Genomic DNA, 19,964 nt, shown 5'->3' with positions numbered 1-19,964 from the left:
TCATGTAAAAAGTCTGTAGCATAGCAGGCCAGGACTGGTATGGAAGTTCCACAGACCATAGGAGGCCTACTCCTTCCAGCTTTCTGCTCTGCCATCCCTTTGTTAGGGCCCAAGATGGCTGCTGGGAACCAGTCATTATGTTGACATTCCATGCAGCAGGAGGAGAAAAAGAAAAGACTTTTCCTGGAGTTTGTATAAACTACTTCCACTCATGCCCCATTTTCCAGACTTAGTCATTGGTCATATCTAAGTATAAGGGAGGCTATGAATGTGATCTGCAATGTTACATGTCCAGCCAAAATTTGGGGATTCTATTCTGAGAAAGAAGGAAGATCTCATACTGGAGTACAACCTTTGTCTCTGATACAGGAAACACAGAGATTAAGAGTGGGCTCTGGAGTCAGATGGCTTCTCTTTGATTCTTCTCTCTGCTACTTACTAGATTGTAACTTTGGTCAAGAGTTTAAAACTTTTCATGTCTTTATTTCCTCATATGCAAAGTGAGAATAGTAGAGTTGTCATGAGCATTTAATGTGCAGACATTTACAATGGTGTCTGGCCAATTGCTACTGTTATAACATTATCTCCATGATTTGCTATGACTCAGTAAGCTACAACCAATCACAGCTTTAGGAGTTTATTTAATACTGTAGCCCTAGAACCTAGTATGATGCCTGGAACTTCACAGATGTAGATGGATGGATGAATAAATGAGTCAGACTCCATGAGTTTTTAAAATAATTTATTTTTTAATTGATGGGTATTGATTGTACATATTTATGAGGTACAGAGTTATATTTTGATACATATATATGAAGTGTGATGATCAAATCAGGGTAATTAGCATCTTCATCACCACAAAAATTGATCATTTTTTGTGATGACAGTTTTCGAGCTCCTCTCTTTTAGTCACTTGAGAACATAAAATAGATTATTGTTAATTATAGTACTCCCGTAGACCACTAGAACTTATTTTTCCTATCTAGCTGTAATTTTGTATCCACAACTAACCTCTCCCTATCTCCCCCTTCTCGAATAACCACAATTCTACTCTCTACTTCTATAAGCTCAACTTTTTATTTTAGCTCCCACAATGGATGAGAATATGTGGTATGTATCTTTCTGTGCCTGACTTATTTCACTTATAATGTCTTCCAGGCTCACCCATGTTGCTGCAAATGGCAGAATTTCATTGTTTTTCATGGCTGAGTAGTAGTCCATTGTGTATACATACCACATTTCCTTTATCCATTCATCTGTTGATGGACACCTAGGTTGATTCCATATCTTGACTACTATGAATAGTGCTGAAATAAACATGGTGGTACAGATATCTCTTCAGTATTGTATGAGTTTTGAATTTTAGAATTTCTACTTTCTAGCTGGTTTATCTGGACATTACTTAATCCCTTTCAGCCTCAGTTTTTCCTTCCTTAAACTGGAGTAAATTATGCCAGGTGTTGTTCCTTTGCCCCTCCAGACCCACTCTCCACCCTTCTCAATCTTCTCTGTGCCAAAGAGGCTGACCTTTATGGATTGCATCAATGAGCTCCCTTCCCTTTTGGCTTCCTATTGGGACTGGCCTGTGAGAGACATCAGCAGGCAATCAGAGGTGGGAGGCAAGTGAGCTTGGCCATTTATTCCTGTGGTTTCCTCCTTTCAGGGCCATGGTTTGGCAGTGGCTGTGTGTCTGTTCTGGAAGCCACAATTACCAGGTGAAATCTACTACCTTACAGCTGTAGGTTTTCCTGGGTTCCAGTAACTGCTCTACGCTGTGTCTCTGCACTATTGCTGTCCTCACAGTGCTTCAGTGTTTGTTGGTTTTCTTAATACTTGCCACACTTTTATAAACATATCCTTTGTTAAATTCTCCTCAGTTCTTCATGGATTATTCTTTTCCTTCTGAGACCATTATTGATACTTAACCCTCAAAGGGTTGCTTTGAGTATTTAATAAAATAATGTATGTAAAGTGCTTTATACAGTGTCTAGCACAGAATAAACACTCAATAAACATAAGCACCTTAATGCTATTTTTGTCTTTTTTCTTTTACTCCTCATTATTTCATATTTGGCAATATCTTTGTTTCATATAATTTTCTTTTTTGTTGTTGTTTCATATAATTTTCAAAGTTTTGGTTCATTTGTTAAAATTTTTTACTGATGGACCAGAGGCGCCTCCCCAGAGAGGCCCAAGACCCATGGAGACCATGGACCCCATGGAGCCAGTGCATGACTGAGCAGGTAGGCCTCACCACCACCAGACCACATCCCCAGCCCAGCTGAGCGTGCACTGACCAGAGAGGTGCCCTCCTGGAGAGGCCCGAGTCCCATGGTGACCATGTGCCCAAGGCACCAGCGGGCAACCAAGCAGACACTGAGGCAGCCATGACAAATTCAAAACCCCAGTAGGATCCTAGCCAGACAATAGTGTTGAACCAGTGGACTGTGAAATCCCCTGCTACAATAACTAAACATCAAAGGAAAGATACTAGAAATATGAAAAGTCAAGAAAGTACACCACCAAAGGATAATAACTCTCAAACTCTAGATCCTATAGAACAAGAAGCCCTTGAAATGTCTGACAAGGAATTTCAAGTGATAAATCTAAGGAAACTAAATGAGATAAAGAAAACTCAGCTAGATAACATGATGAAATGAGGAAAAGTATACAGGACCTGAAAGAAGAAATGTACAAAGAAATCAATGCCCTGAAAAAGAATGTAGCAGAACTTGCTGAGCTGAAGAATTCATTCAAGAAAATAAAAAACACAAAAGACAGTTTAACCAGCAGGTTTGCAGAAGCAGAAGAGAGAATTTATGACCTTGAAGATGAGCTGTTTGAAATAACACAGGCAGACAAAAAAAAAGAAAGAAAGAAAAAAAGTATTAAAAATATTGAAGAATATCTAAGAGAGATATCAGACAACCTTAAGCACTCAAATATCTAGTCATGGGTATTCCAGAAGGGGAGGGAAAAGGAGATTGCATTGAAAACATATTCAACAAAATAGTGGCAGAAAACTTCCCAGGTATAGGAAAAATCACAGATCTTCAGATCCAAGAAGCTCAACGATCTCCAAACGTATTCAACCCAAAAAGGCCTTCTCCAAGACATGTTATAGTCAAATTGGCAAAACTCAAAGACAAAGAGAGAAACGTAAAAGCTGCAAGGGAGAAGCGTCAAATCACCTATAAGCGAGTCCCAATCAGACTAACATCAGACTTTTCATCACAAACCCTGAAAGCCAGAAAGGAATGGGATGATATATTCAAATACTAAAAGACACAGATTGCCAGCCAAGAATACTCTACTCTGCAAGGCTATACTTCTGAAATGAAGGGCAAATAGTATATTTCTCAGACAAACAAAAACTGCGGGAGTTCACTACCACATGACCCCCCTTACAAGAAATTCTCAAGGGAGTACTGGGTTTGGTACCTGAAAAATAACTACGACTGCCATAAAAACTCAAGAAAAATCAAAAAGCCCACTAGTAAAATAAAAATGCCAACAATGAAGAGAAGAAAAAAGTTCATCTACAACCCAAGGAACCAACAAATACAGAAAACAAACAGTAAATCAGAAAGAAAGGAACAAAAGACACTTAAGACATCCAAACAAAAATCAGTAAAATGCTAGGAGATAATCAACACCTTTCAGTAACAACTCTTAATGTAAAAGGATTAAATTCCCCAATCAAAAGACACAGACTGGCTGACTGGATTAAAAAGGAGGACCCAACTACATGCTGCCTTCAAGAGACCCACCTCACCTATAAAGACTCAAATAGATTAAGAGTGAAAGGATGGAAAAGATTTACCATGCAAACAGAAATGAAAAACGAGCTGGAGTAGCTATTCTTATATCTGATAAAATAGACTTTAAACTAAAAGCCATAAAAGGAGATAATGAGAGCTACTACATAATGATAAAAGGATTGATCCATCAAGAAGACATAACAATCGTAAATATATATGCACCCAATGTCATAGCAGCCAGGTTTATAAAGCAAACTGTATTAGACCTAAAGAAGGAAATAGACACTAATACCATAATAGCGGGGAACCTGAGCCACCCACTGTCAATATTGGACAGATCATCTAAGCAAAGAATCAGCAGAGAAACACAAGATCTAAACAACACTCTAGGCCAATTGGACTTGGCAGATATCTACAGAACATTCCATCCAACAACCTCAGAATATTCATTCTTCTTATCAGCACATGGATCATTCTCCAGGATAGATCACATGTTAGGTCACAAATCAAGTCTCAACAAATTCAAAAAAATTGAAATTATCCCATGTATTTTTTCAGACTACAGTGGATTAAAATTAGAAATCAATAACAAATGAAATTCTGGAAACTGTACAAACACATGGAAAGTAAACAGCATTCTGCTTAATGACATATTGGCCCAGGAAGAAATCAAACAGGAAATCAAAAAATTTATTGAAACTAATGAAAACAATGATACATCATACCAAAACCTGTGGGATACTGCAAAAGCAGTACTAAGGGGGAAAATTATCTCATTAACTGCTTACTTCAGAAGACTGGAAAGATGGCAAGTGAACAACCTAATACTTCACCTTAAAGAACTAGAAAAACAAGAACAATCCAAACCCAAAGTTAGCAGAGGAAAAGAAATTATTAAGATCCAAGCAGAACTTAATGAAATTGAAGCCCAAAAAATGATACAAGAGATCAATAAATCAAAAAGTTGGTTTTTGAAAAGATAAATAAAATTGACAAACCATTAGCATGGCTAACTAAAAAAAGAAGAGAGAAGACCCAAATAACAAAAATTAGAAATGAAAAAGGTGATATTACAACTGACACCTCTGAAATACAAGGAATCATTAGGGACTACTATAAACAGCTATGTGCCAACAAATTTGAAAATCTGGAGAAAATGAATAAATTTCTGGATGCACATAAACTACCAAAACTGAACCAAGATGATATAGAAAATCTGAACAGACCAATAGCAATAAAAGAGATTGAAGCTGTTATCAGAATTCTCCCAACAAAGAAAAGCCCAGGACCAGATGGGTTCACAGCAGAATTCTACAAAACATTCAAAGAGGGATTGACACCAATTCTCTACAAACTATTCCAAAAGATTGAAACAGAGACAATTCTCCCAAACTCATTCTATGAAGCAAACATCACCCTGATACCAAAACCAAGTAAAGATACAACAAAAATGAAAACTACAGGCGAATATCCTTGATGAATATAGATGCAAAAATCCTCAATAAAATACTAGATAACAGAATAAAGCAGCATATATGCAAAATTATACACCATGATCAAGTAGGATTCATCCCTGGGATACAAGGTTGTTTCAACATAGGCAAATCAATAAATGTGATACACCATATCAATAAAACCAAACACAAGGACCATATGATCATCTCTATAGATGCTGAAAAAGCATTTGATAAAATTCAACACTCATTCATGATAAAGACTCTCTACAAGTTATGTACAGATGGAAAGTATCTCAGCATAATGAAAGCCATATATGATAAACCCACTGCCGATATCATCCTGAATGGGAACAAGCTGAAAGCTTTTCCCTTAAGAAAGGAACTAGATAAGGATGCCCACTCTCACCACTCCTATTCAGCATAGTGTTGGGAGTTCTAGCCAGAGCAATCAGAGAAGAGAAGGAAATAAAGGGCATTCAGATTGGAAAAGAAGAAGTCAAACTGTCCCTATTTGCAGATGACATGATCCTATATATCGAACAGCCTAAAGCCTCTACAAAAAAACTCTTGGAGTTGATAAATGATTTCAGGAAAGTTGCAGGATACAAAACCAACACACAAAAAATCAGTAGCATTTCTATTCTCCAATAGTGAACATTCAGAAAGAGAAATCAAGAAAGCCTGCCCATTTACAATAGCCACCAAAAAAATAAAATACTTGGAATAGAGTTAACCAAGGATGTGAAAAAATCTCTATAATGAGAAATACAAACCACTGCTGAGAGAAATTAAAGAGGACACAAGAAGATGGAAAGATATTTCGTGCTCTTGGATTAGAAGAGTCAACATTGTGAAAATGTCCATACTACCCAAAGTGACATATGAATTCAATGCAATCTCCATCGAAAGTCCAATGACATTTTTCTGAGAAATAGAGAAAACTATCCAGACATTTATATGGAATAACAAAAGACCATGCATAGCCAAAGCAATTCTGAGCAAAAAAAAAATAAAGCTGGAGGCATAGCACTACCTGACTTTAAACTATATTATAAAGCTATAATAACTAAAACAGTATGGTACTGGCATAAAAACAGACACACTGATCAATGGAATAGAATAGACAAGCCAGAAACCAACCCACACACCTACCGCCATCTGATCTTTGACAAAGGCACCAAGCGTATACACTGAGGAAGAGACGGCCTCTTCAGCAAATGGTGCTTGGATAACTGGATATCCATATGCAGGAGAATGAAACTAGACCCATACCTCTCACTGTGTACTAAAATCAACTCAAAATGGATTAAGGAATTAAATATACATCCTGAAACAATAAAACTTAAAAAAACATAGGAGAAGCACTTCACGAAGTAGGACTGGGGACAGACTTCATGAATATGACCCCAAAGGCACGGGCAACCAAGGGAAAAGTAAACAAATGGTGTTATATCAAACTAAGAAGCTTCTGCACAGGAAAAGAAACAATTAACAGAGTTAAAAGACAACCAACAGAGTGGGAGAAAATATTTGCAAAATATACATCTGACAAAGGATTAATATCCAGAATATACAAGGAACTGAAAGAACTTTACAAAAAATAAGTAACCCAATTGAAAAATGGGCAAAAGAGCTAAATAGGCATTTTTCAAAGGAAGATATATGAATGGCCAACAGACATATGAAAAAATGCTCAACATCACTCAGCATTCAGGAAATGCAAATCAAAATCAAACTGAGATACCATCTCACCCCAGTTAGGATGGCTAATATCCAAAAGACTGTGAATGATAAATGCTGGCAAGGTTGCGGAGAAAAAGGAACTCTCATACATTGTTGATGGGATTGCAAAATGGTGCAACCTCTATGGAAAATGGTATGGAGGTTCCTCAAAGAATTGCAGGTAGATCTACCATATGACCCAGCTATCCCACTGCTGGGAATATACCCAGAGGAATGGAAATCATCAAGTTGAAGGTATACTTGTTCTCCAATGTTCATCACAGCACTATTTACAATAGCTAAGAGTTGGAACCAACCCAAATGTCCATCATCAGATGAGTGGATATGGAAAATGTGGTATATCTACACAATGGAATACTACTCTGCTATAAAAAAGAATGAAATACTGCCATTTGCAGCAACATGGATGGACCTAGAGAGAATTATATTAAGTGAAATGAGTCAGGCACAGTAAGAGAAATATCACATGTTCTCACTTATTTGTGGGAGCTAAAAATAAATAAATAAATCCACAAATAAACTAGGGGGGAGGGAAGAAGACACAACAATTACAATTCCTTGAAGCTGATATGACAAGCGAACAGATATGAGGTTGTTTGGAGGGAGCCGGGAGCGGGAGGAGGGCGAAGGTTTCAGTAATGGGCCACGATAATCAACCACATTGTATATTGACAAAATAAAATAAAATTTTAAAAAATAATTTTTTTTACTGTTGAAAATAATAAGCACATACCTAATTTTTATCAACCTTCAAACAAAATGGTGGCAGCTAATTTTTTCCCCAAAGATATTTTTTCTTTTTTTGTTGTTAGAATATATAATATGAGGTGTAATACAGGGTCCCCTACCACTGACTTGTGAACCTGGAAATCAAAGAGGAAGACTAGCTGTGCTAAGGGTATATGGGCCAGGGCAGGGAAATTGGGCTGGGAGGCTAGTGATTCAGGAGACTGAGGTCTTAGAGAGCAGTGGTCAGAGAGGCCAAGCATTTTAAAGAGCCATAGAGTAGACCAGGGAACCAGGACCAGAAACTGTGGTTAAAATCGTTTTAAGTAGGGTAGATTCCTAGTTATAGCAGCGCCTTGGTACTCACCCAAAGTGGACTGAAGGTGTTTGACTATAGCTGTGACCCTCTTTCAGTTGAAGTTTACAGGCTTCTGAAGAGTGGTCTGGCTTTTCTAAACAGGAAATTTAATGGGATTAACATGTTCTGGGGCTTCACTGGAAGACCTGGGGAACCTAGTCGTCAGGTTCAGGGAAAGTAACCGGATCGCTTGGTGGTGAGTTCTGGTTCTCTGCTCTGAAGCTCCAGATTCAGGATCTTCTAGAGTTTTGTATGTAGAAAATATTTAATCCTTTGCATCTATTTTGTTCATAAAATCCCATAGATGCTACCCATGATGCTTCTGCAACTTGTTTGAGTGCATCTTATAATTCAGTTTGTCCCCCACAGTAATAATTGCTTGATAATTCACTGAATTATCCTCTGTGACAGAGAATGGATAATAATAATGATGAGGGCAGTGACAACAATAATGATATCTGAAGTCCTTTGTGATTTACAAAGTGATTGCTACAAACATTTTCTTACTTAGGGAAGTTAAAATATACCAACCCCGAGAAGGATAAAGAAGAAAATAGAAAGTAGGTGTAGTTAGTGTTTAGTTGAATGCAGCACTTTCCATTTCATAGAAACGACCAATTTCATTTTTATTCTTCAACAATGTGCGGTAAGGAATTGCCATTTTTTCATATTTACCATAAAATAGTTGACGGCTGGGAGATATTTATTTTTTTAACGTCAACTAGCGTTAATGATTAAAGTCAGAATGTACTTCAGTAGAAATATATTTTAGTAACTATGTTTGGTGATTAATTTATTTTTCTTATATGTGGCTTCTATCTTCCCAGATTTGGATATCAGAAACACATGAACAGATGTCACAAGTTTGTTTAAACACAGAATTGGCTACAGTAAAGAGCAAGGCCTTATTAAATGAGGAAACAATGTGCTGTGGGATTATTGAAAGGTATTCTTAATACTTTCCTTTGCTTACAGAACATGCACATGGAGGAAAGGATTTGTGTAAGTAGCAAAGAGGTAAAGTGGTCCCAACTACACATTATAGGAACACATCAGGCCCTTTCTCTCAAGCTTCTATACTTTCTGCTCATGCTGTTCCCTTTGTTTGGAGTTTCCTTTCCTTTAATTGTTTTCTAATCAACAGTCTATTCTGAGTCGGGCTAAAATGTCGTTTCTTCTTTAGACTTTTTTTCTGGCCTAGGGTTCTGACTACCTGAATTTGAACCCCAGCTCCACAATTTAATTATGAAAGTTATTTCGTGTCTAATCTTCAGTTTGTTTGCCTGTAAAATAGGAATTATAAAAGTATTCACTTCATAGGGTTGTTCTGAAGTTTAGGTGAAATAAACTGAAATGTGCATAGAAATATTTCCTCACATGCAGTAAGAATTAGGTAAGCTGTCACTAATTAGAATTAATTGCTCTTGTATCGTTGCCCTCTGAGTATTTTATGTTCTACATAATGGTTGGACTTACATCCTAGTTATTTATATGTATGTGTTTCCTAGACATAGGAAGTTCCTTGAGGGTAGGAATAGTTTCCTAGCCATATTTGTAGTCTTGCAACATGGCACAGTGCTTCTCTATGAAAGTTCATGACATAGACTTTGTCTTATATTGTAATTATTGAAAAATGCAGTTAAAGTAATGACAATATGCTAAAATTTCCATTTACTTGTGACGTTTTATTTTGCAAAGTGCGTAAAAGTTGCAAACATAAAACTCTTTTTAAAATAATCATCATAAAAATTCAGCCCCAAATTAGTTTTGTGTTGCTTTGAAAGTGTATATACATGGCAGTCTGACGTATTTTCTAAAAATTGTTGTCTTGTTTCCAGGGACACTGGATTGCCTGCCACAGGCTTTGGAGCTCTCTTTACCAGACATCCACCAGATCTGAGCAAAATGTTAGTAGTCCCCAAACTGCTGCAGATTGTACAAAATGTTTCTAGATTCAGGAGGTTTGTTTGCAGGGCTGAAGGTGTTGAGAGGTGTGCTGAGGTCAATGAAATGCCCTTGAAGTGGCGTTTTAAGACTTTCCTTTAACAAAAGACTTTTTTTCCATCAATATGCATAGTAGTAATAATAATAATAATAATAACAATAATAAAGCAGTTGATCCTCATTATATGTAGAGTACATACTGGCAAATTCTCCTAGTTGCTAATATTTATTTGTAACCCCAAGTCAATACTCGCAATGCTGTTGTGGTCATTAGTGGACATGCACAGAACAGCAAAGAATTTGAGTCATCTGACCTGCACACTCTCAGCTGAGGTCAAACAAGTTGATGTTCTGCCTTCTTGTTTCAGCTTTCACACTATGAAGTGTCCTTTTCACAGTTACCTAGTGCCATGTTTTTCAAACGTTTATGCATCTTGTTGGTGATCTCACTATGTAAAATGTCCACCAAGCATAGTTCTGAAGTGATGTCATGTTCCTAAGTGCAAGAAGGCTGTGATGTGCCTTTCAGAGAAAAGACATTGTGTTAGATAAGCTTCATTTAGACATGAGTTGAAAATATATGTAAAACAAAAATACACATTAAACAAGGTGTCTTTAAACAGAAACACACATAAAACAAGGTTATATATTGATTGATTGGGGAGAATGTTGTGATCACAGGCTTGCAGAAACCTAGCCCTGTATTTCCCCCAAGAGTGATGGTTCAATATTTGCTAATTCAGTGTTCACAGCAACTTTATAGTGCATTACTGTGCACAATGAGAATTGACTGTACAGCAAGAGACTACTATTTTACTGATAAAATAAATAAATTTATTTTGGTGGCAACATGAATTGTTACTACAAAAAAGAAATTTCTTTATCTACTCATTTTTCTAGAGACAAACATTCACAATGTATTGATAAGTGATGTGGAAATATACTTACAAGCATGACAAAATTCTAAGTATTGGATTGTGCACTAAGGGGTTTTTGTGAAAATTAAGGAAATTAATATATGTAAAACAATTAGAACCATGATGCATACATAGTAAATGCTCTGCTGGACATTTGGTGAACCCTTTCAGTCTATAAACTCATATGAGTTAAAGGGAATTTTCTTGATTTATTTCATTTATCTCATTCTTAATTTATTGCATTTTCTCTGTTCTCTGTTTTGTAAATCCTTTATTTGGTTATTGGGTTGCTTGGCCTGGTCCTCTAATTTTTTTGGTCTTTTCTCTCCTATTTTCTTTTTGTCTTTATTATCTACTTTCCCCTGTTTCTTCAGCCCTACTCTTGAATTCTCTTTTTGTTTTCTGAATTCTTCTGTTTTTATAGGACTTTTTTTGATTTCATGACTGCAACACCTTCTCTTATCTCTCTGGGGATGTTAGTGATAGTTTGTTTTTTAAAATTATTCTTCCCCATGCATACCTTTTATTTATTCCAAGATGTTTTTGTTTCTGTTTATTTGTTTGTATGGTATCCATCTTCCATGCTGCAGGCATTTTCCTCAGATGTCTGATAATCAGTACTTGGTTTTCTCCTCATGATTAAGAGATGAGCTCTGAGCCTATGAGCGAGGCTTGTTGACTTAGAGCTGCATTGGAGGAATCTAGGTGGGTCGTTTTTTCAACGAAGCCCAAGTGTCAGTGTTTTAGTTTTTCCTCTTGGGCTGGTCAGATTCCCATGCGAGGGTCCCCAGTATCCCATTTGAAGGATGAAGGGCTGGTGCCTGTGTTCTTGGAGTGAACAGGGCAATTGGGCCTGCACTGTTTGGAGGACAAATCAGCTGTCCACGCTGTGCCCCAGTGTTCCTCTGGCATGCCCATCTCCCCCACTGCCCATACTCCAAACACTTCCCATGGGATGGGCCATGTGCCAGTCCCTTGCAATGACTCACTGGCCTCTGAGTCGCTCCTTTTTTCAGTTGTTGTGGCTCCTCACCCCTATGTGGATCCATAGGAACCCTGTTAGTTGTCTTGCTGGTCTGAGGACCACCAAGGTCCTCTTCTCCCCTGCTGCCTCCAAGAACTTCATAGGAAGGGCACATCTGTGTTTTTGCCAGCTCTTGCTCTGTGCACTCACCAGCTCCATCCCTGAAGTGGCTGGGATTCGAAATGGTGGGAGCAATGCTTTCTTTCTCTCACCGTGGCTTCTCCTGCCTTCATGAACTCTGTAGGTCTCTCCTTCTCTTCCACTGAGCTCTAGCAGCCCCAGCTTGACTGTCTTTTTAATAGTTGTAAATTGGTTGATTTGTGGGAGAGAGTGACACTGGGACTGTCTATTCTGCCATCTTGACCAGAAGCTCTAAAGGCAAGTTTGATACAAAAAGTAAGACATATGCACCTCAAAAGTGAAGTATGGGCTGGCTCCAGGAGAGTGAGCAACAGCCCTGCCTTCTTCTTGGATTCAACTTTTATAGTTTTGGCTATCTATACATATTCATGATATCTAATGAATATTCAGCTAAGTGGGTGGTTTCAAGTTGTGTAACCTAGTCTTGTACATGCTCAGTTGGTCTCTTTGGAGCATGCTCATTGGTCAGATCAATCACTTGCACCAAATATATTCAAATATATTCTGGGTGATCTCTATCATATCCAGTGTTAGGTCATCTAAGGGATAAACTCCTTTTTACTGAGCATGCTCAGCCACTGAGATTACCTAAGTCTGCTCTCTATGGTCTCGATCTCCATGTGCTGGTGCCAAAAATAGGTGCTACAGGCTTGAGTCCTAGGGGAGTAGTTTGAGACCCAGGAGAGTGGCCTGAAACCTGATCCAAGGGGGATCGAGCACCTACTGTCTCATGAAGTCATCAAGTTTCATCTGATATGCCACTTCCTCCAGAGGACATTCCCAGGCTACTGCTGCCCCCACTCACCATGGCTTGGTTGGGTCTCTCCTTGTGGGTGTCCATAGCACTGTGTACTTCTTTTATCCTATTCATCTTTGTTGTAATTACTTGCATTCTTGTCTTTATTGCTAAATTCAGTGCTTTGAAAGGTGAGACTGTCACAGCTTTGTCCCCAGGGCCCAACAGAGAGGCTGACCTACAGCAGATGCACCATGGTTATATCCTGAATGAATAGATTATTTCTGATGTCAAACTCAAATTATAATGGAAGGGGGTATAGCTAATTTCTATTTTATTTGATTTAGGGATTCAAGGCCTGTAAAAACAAAAGTTGTTCTCAATTCTATTTCAGTAAATACATCAGGAGACATGGTCTTTTAGAAAATCAGCCCTTATTAGTTTGAATTGCTAGAATTGCTTGTTTGTTTTATTTGATTTATGAGTAATAGCAAGGAAATAAATACATGAGCACTTTCAACCATTCTCTGCTAATTTCACAGGTAATTTTCTTTCAATGTACATATTTTTCTTTTAGTGTACACTAATTATAGGATGTTTTATACAATAGAATGCTGTGGTGTTTTAGAATCTGCTCTCCCGAATATTAAAATTTCTTTTGCTACTTGCCAACTGTACAGCTGTGGAAGTTAAATGTCAACTTTAAAAGGCAATGAATAAGAATGAGTTTGTTCAATGGACCAAAATAATGTGCTTTAACTCATAAAAAAAAAAAAGGCTGTAATCATAATGTAAATTTAAACTTCAGGTTACCTCTTATGGAAAAAAAATCAGAATAAAGGTACACCTTTGTTATTTAAGAGACATTAGTCCAATGCAGTTATCTTAATTTTTAGATAACATACGTTATGTTGTGATGGCATTTGGCTTTTTCTCATAACTCAACCTACGGCCCATCTACCATATTCTGAACAAATGTGAAGAAGACACAACACATTTCCTCCACAAATTGGTAGCAAACATCTCAGTGACACATTTTGAAAATCAGAACAAGTAGAATGTTTTACGTTTCTGGATTTATCACTCCTGATTTTAACTAGAGAAAAGGGTTGTGTGAATAATTCCTTTCACATATGTCACAGATTGAGATAAATGAAGACAATTGTAATACAGGGAGCTGTTGGGTTGAGACTAAAAGTGATATCAAAGACTTAAACTTTAAAAATGAGATTTAGAGACTTTGTGGCTAGATTGAGCTCATCTATAACGAGAGCTATTGTTTCCCTTGAGGAGAGTTGGTTGCATTCCTATGAAATTCATTCCTATGAATGAGATTCCAGGGAATTGACATTTGCCAATGATGACAGGGGTAAGAGTCAAGGAGTCTGAAAGATCTGTTAGACATCAACAGTGCTCTTTTGGTCCCACAATGACACAGTTGCATGTGTAGGGAATCTCTAACATACATTACTTTTATTGCATGGAGAGAGACAGTTAAGGCACAGAATAGTAATGAAAGGCATATTTCCTTAAAGGCAGTAAGAAAAGTGTATGGGAACACTAATGTAGTTAGTAAGTTATTTTAAGTGTCCCTGTTTGCCTTTCTACCTGATTCTCAAGCATCCTTAAGTAACTTCCACTTAATTTGGAAGTCCTCTTTATGAGGCATGGAAAACTAACTTACTAATTATCAGATGGCCCCTGTGTATCTGATATCTAATACCAAATTATTTTATGATTTGTCCATAGAACCAGACGACTGTAGCTAATTCATTCTAAGAAGTAAGGTTTTCCATGTAAGAATATCTGGACTGTTTCTGTGACCATTAAACAAACAACCAGAAACCAAATCAACAAATCAAACAACAAAAACTGTATCTAGCAGATCCAAATTTGAAAGGGAAATGTAGGAATAAATATGACTTTTTGTTAATGTCTTATTTCTCAGAAGCCCTTTACATACACACAATAATTTGTGGTCCTGGGACAGTGCTCCATAGAAGTCAGTTTTTTTGATAGGAAAAACCAGTTCTGGCACAGAGTATTTGCTGTGTGAGAAGCAGGTCTGTGGGAGTCTTGGTCAGTTGGAGGGCAGCCCAGGAGCACCGAACACCTGCTGGAGGATGGAGAAGTACCCCAGGTAGACACAAAGTCAGCACTAACGACTGCATCCTGTCATTTTTACCAAGTTTCATTGCCTCCTAGTGGTAGTGACAATTGCATATTGTTGAAATTTTATGATAAATGTGTCTTGTTTCCAGAATTCTTTCAAACACTGATGTGAGCCACATGGTGAGAAGAAAGAAATTAATAGTGTTTTGGATCACTGGGTAGCTTTTTGGACCTTGTGTGGTTTTTCAGAAAGTGGTATGGAAATTAGGAAACCTGGGTTCCTCTTCTGGGCCTGTAGTAAACCTGCTATGTGACCTTGTGCTGGCTCTCTGGACTCTGGTTGTTTCCATCTGGAAAATGAAGCGGTTGAACCAAATGATCTGTGAAGTCTTTTCCTGCTCTAAAATTTTATGGCTCTAAGGAGAAGGCCATATACAGTTGAGTAAATGATCAAGTTAAATGAGGCCAAGGAGTAGTTCAGGTAGTTAACTTTCCATTGCTGGCATAGAGCACTTATCCTTATGTGTGCAGAATGGTCACATCAGAGTAGCAGTAGCAAGCTTAGGCCACAGTTTAAATTCTTTCAACTTATTCCTCTCACTGGGGCATTTAGCATCTGTAAAACCTTTGGCACTCTTCAGAGAAAAGGGACTGCATATGTGCAGTAAGAAGGTTTTTTTCTTTTCTTTCCCTTTTGCAAAGTATAGTGCAAGACTTTTACTTTCGTTTCTACTTAGGCACTTGTGTGGTGGCTTGTCTCTTGGTGATACAGCATCCAGTTTTTGAGCATTTTTCCAGAAGAAAATGAAGTTTAGGAAGTTGTTCTATGATGATGAGGAGGAGAACAACAAAGAAAATATGAAGAGGAGAGTGGTGTGGTGAAAAGACTGTGGACTGGGAGTGAAACAGGCCCGCATTCAGTTTCTGATACGCCATCTTGTTTGTTGTAGGACCTTTTGTTTTTGCGTATCCAGCTTTCTTCTTTTGAACAACATCCCCTCCCCCACTGTGTGTCAGTTGACTAGACCACATGATGGACGAGCTGATTCTGTTGCCCGTTCCCACCTCCCACAAGCCCAGGTGTTGAGCACATGCTTCTGACCAGGCCGATCAGAGAACACTTTCGGATGGAGTTTTGGGGAAGGTGTCCTTCTTCTGCTCCAGGTTGCAAATTAGGACATCTTGCTTCTGAGCGCGCATCGATCTGTAAGTGAGGTTAAGCAGAGATGTGGAAAAATACAGTTCTGATGGCATTCTTTCTACGTGAGCTGATATTTTTCTTTTTCTTTTTTTTTAATCGCGGTTGAGTTGAGTTTCTATAACTAATAACTGTAAGAGCAATAAAAGCAAATACTTACATGGTGCTTATTATGTGCCAGGAACGACTCTACGTGTTTTACATATGCTAACTCATTACTCCCTACAAAAACTCTGTGAGTTGGTTCTGTCATTATCTGTGTTCAGATAATGCAGAAAAACAGGCACAGAGAAGTCGAGTAACATGTCCAGGCTCTCACAGCTGGCAAATGATAATGAGCAAGGATTTGAACTGAGTCAGTCTAATGCCAAAGCTCATGCTCTTAGCCACTCTTCCATGCTGCCTCTGAATGATTGGCCAACGAGCAGAACTCTGATATGTACTTAAGTTCTCTGAACATCACTTTCCTCTGTAAACATGGAGATACTAATTGCTACATTTAGGCAAGCTAGGCCTTGAGCACTGTATTAGTCAGGGATCTCCAGAAAAACAAAACCAATAGGATATATATGAGGAGATTTATTGTGGGAATTGGCTCATGCAATTACGGAGGCTAACAAGCCCTACCATCTGCTGTCTACAAACTTTAGAACCAGGAATGCCAGTGGTGCTAACTCAGTTTTAGTCTGAAGACCTGAGAACCAGGGGAGCTGATGGTGTAACTCCCAATACAACTCTGAAGGCCTGAGAACTTGGTGGAGTGGGGTTATGAGGGCACTGGTGTAAGTCCCAGAGTCCAAAGGCCTGAGAACTAGGAGTTCTGATATCCGAGAGCAAGAAAGAATGGATGTCCCAGCTCAGTAAGAGTCAGGTCCTGCCTGAGTTTGGTTTGTAATTTAAGTTGTGTGCCTCAGCATATGACTGTTTTAATGGCAGGAAGTAATAACCTGCTCTATTCCTATCCTTGCATGATAGTTTAAATAATTTGATAAGAAAATTTATGTGAAAGCACATGGTATAGTGTCTGTTAAATCCAAAGTTTTGGCATCACAGTGGACTGATGGCTCATGCAGACCATCCTGGTTCCCTGTAAGTCTGTTGGATCTAACTTCATTAGAGTCACCATTCAAGTTACATCTACCAAGCTCAAAGTCAAGTTTCTTTGTGCTTTCAGGTGTGCTTGGTGAGGCTCTCAAGATAAAATTATGAAGATAGGCTTGTGTGATTTACATATTGTGGTTGCTAGTCTCCAAAGGTGCCCCCAACAATCCCTTCCCTCTCTGTACATGCATGCTGCTGCTCCCATCAAGGGGCAGAGGTTATTTGCTTGCTCTCTGAACCTGGGCTGGTCTGGTGACTGGCTTTGATCAATAGTATTTGGCAGAAGTGATATTCTGGAACTCCTGAGTATATACCTTAAACGAACTGGCACTTGCTTCTTTCTGATTCTTGGACCCCAGCTGATATACCATGAGAAACCCAAAACACATGTAGAGACCACATGGAGAAGAACAAAGGAACTGTGTTTGACAGCTCCAGCTGAGTTCTTAGACAATAGACAAAACAAACTGCCAGCCACGTGAGTGAGCTATCTTAAAGTTATCCAGTCAAGCCACTGGATAACTGTAGCTTTAACTGACCTCCCATAATACAGAAAACCATCCAGCTGAGCCCAATCATCCCACAGAATAATCAGAGAAAATAAAATGGTTGTTTTTTTAAGCTACTAAATTTTAAGCCACAGCATAGGTAATTGAAACAACCTTCCTATCTCTAAATACCATGTTTATGTTGTTACTTCTTCCAATACTAGGCCTATAGGCATAGTTTTTGCCTTTGCTAATCCTGACAAGCTAATAAAACAATGTGACACAATTATCAACTCAAAATGGATTAAAGACTTAAATGTAAGACCAGAAATTATGTTTTCCTAGAAGAAAACATAGGGACTTCACTAGTCTTGACAATGATTTTTTGGATAGGACACAAAAAGCACAGGTAACAAAAGCAAAAATAAACAAGTAGGATAACATCAAATCAAAAAGCTTCTGCACAGTAAAGGAAACAGTCAACCCAAGGAAAAGGCAAACTATGAATTGGGAGAAAACATTTGCAAGCCAAAACTCTAATAAGGGGTTAATATCCAAAATATATAAGAAACTGATAAAACTCAATAGCAAAAAAAACTTGATTAAAAAATGGGAAACAATGTGACATTTTCTCAAGGAAGACATACAAACAACCAATAGGTATATGAAGAGGTGCTCAACATTACTAATGATCAGGATAGTACAAATTAAAACCACAATGAGATATAATTTCATACCTGTTAGAGTGACTGTTATCAAAAAGACAAAATATGACAAGTGTTGGCAAAGATGTAGAGAAATTGTAATCCTTGTACATTGTTTGTGGTGGGTATGTAAAATGATGCAGCCACTATGGAAAACATTATGGAAGTTCCTCAAAAAGTTAAAAATAGAACTATCATATGATCCAACAATCCCACTAATGAGTATATATCCAAAGGTAATGAAATGACTATCTTGTAGAGATGTCTGTACTCCCATCTTCTTCATTGTAGCATTATTCTTAATAGCCAAGATGTGTAATAAACCAAAGTGTCCATTGACAGATGAATGTGTAAAGAAATTGTGATGTACATATACAGTAGAATATTATTCAGCCTTAAAAAAAGGAAATTCTGGTCTCAAAAGAGGAGGTGCGGCAAGATGGCTAACTAGAAGTGCCCGGAGTGCATTCCTCCCACAAGAAAGGATGAGAACAACTAACAGACACCTAACCATTGGTGCACTCTGGGAGAGTGCAGAAGTGCAACAGAAGACTGGCAAGATCCCTCTAGAGCACGAAAGCCCAGGATGGCATCATAGAGAGGAGAGGTGAATGGCCTCAGCTGCCAAGACTCCACCACAGGGATTGGTGCAGCAGGGATTTTCCCTTGCAGGGAAACCAAACCCCATGTCCACTACAGAGGCCTGCAGTTCCTTTTTCAGTAGGATTCCACAGCCCTTGCAAGCCTCAAACCAAGTGTAAGGAGCTGCCTACAAGACATGCACTGCATTGCTCCAGTACAGGAGCACATACTGTGCACTCCCCACCCCCCACCTTTGTGACTTAAGCTGATGCAGTATGGCACAGTCTTGAAACCAGGGCTACTGTGGGAGCATGCCCTGCCCTGGGGGCCAGTAACCACTGCACTTCCCCAACCTTAAGGCTTTGCCATCATCCAATGCACTCATACAAGAGGATACAATGCCCTGATCCCAGTGGCTTAAAGCCTGGCCCCAGGAGCAGCTGTGGCTCTAGTCCTCCATGTTTGGGAAGCCAACCCCAGGCCTGCTGAACTGTTTCACTCTGATCTCTGATCTCTGGCTGGGGACATGGGATCAGTCTGCCTCTGGCAGACTGGTCCCCTTCAGCACTCTCCACTTCCTTCCTATACCCTGCCAGTTGGCTGAGTAGTGTGCTCCTGAGCCCCCAACCCAGAGAAACAGCTCACAATGCCTAACCTAACAAATATGTCCTTGGGCCAGCAGAAATGAAGCACATTTGTGCCCTCAACAGACCTGCCTAGCAATCTCACCTACCAACCAAGAAGGGGCTAGCCAGTCCTCTCTTGGCAGGCCCATCTAGTGGCCTCACTGACCACCCAGGAAGCAGCTTAGCAATCCCACCCTTGGCAGAGCAAGAAGTGGTGCAGGGGATGGGCCACTGGCACACTCACACCCATCTACATGAGCCAAAGTTTGCCTATGTTCCTGATTCAGAGAAACAACCTAGCTGTCATAGCCCTGGCAAATCCACCCTTGAGTCTTTCTGCTACCAC

At 38.8% G+C, this 19,964-nt stretch overlaps 1 protein-coding gene across 4 annotated transcripts in view; it reads left to right on the top strand.

The window, feature by feature from the left end:
• Positions 1–19,964, top strand: part of CFAP95 (cilia and flagella associated protein 95) — a 150,371-nt gene that overhangs the window by 79,928 nt on the left and 50,479 nt on the right. For 2 of the 4 annotated variants that reach the window (XM_063081062.1, XM_063081061.1), the window contains exons 4-5: positions 8,873–8,991; positions 9,884–9,952. In XM_063081062.1, the coding sequence (XP_062937132.1) occupies positions 8,873–8,991; positions 9,884–9,952 (188 nt within the window). Of the gene's footprint in view, positions 1–8,872; positions 8,992–9,883; positions 10,734–15,656; positions 15,743–19,964 lie in introns of those variants that run through there. The other 2 variants (XM_063081063.1, XM_063081060.1) reach the window with 2 other exon arrangements.

The sequence above is a fragment of the Cynocephalus volans genome, chromosome 16 (genome assembly GCF_027409185.1).
Source record: "Cynocephalus volans isolate mCynVol1 chromosome 16, mCynVol1.pri, whole genome shotgun sequence".
Taxonomy (NCBI): domain Eukaryota; kingdom Metazoa; phylum Chordata; class Mammalia; order Dermoptera; family Cynocephalidae; genus Cynocephalus; species Cynocephalus volans.
The sequence above is the reverse complement of the archived record's forward strand: the minus strand, read 5'-3'. Positions and strand labels throughout refer to the sequence as shown.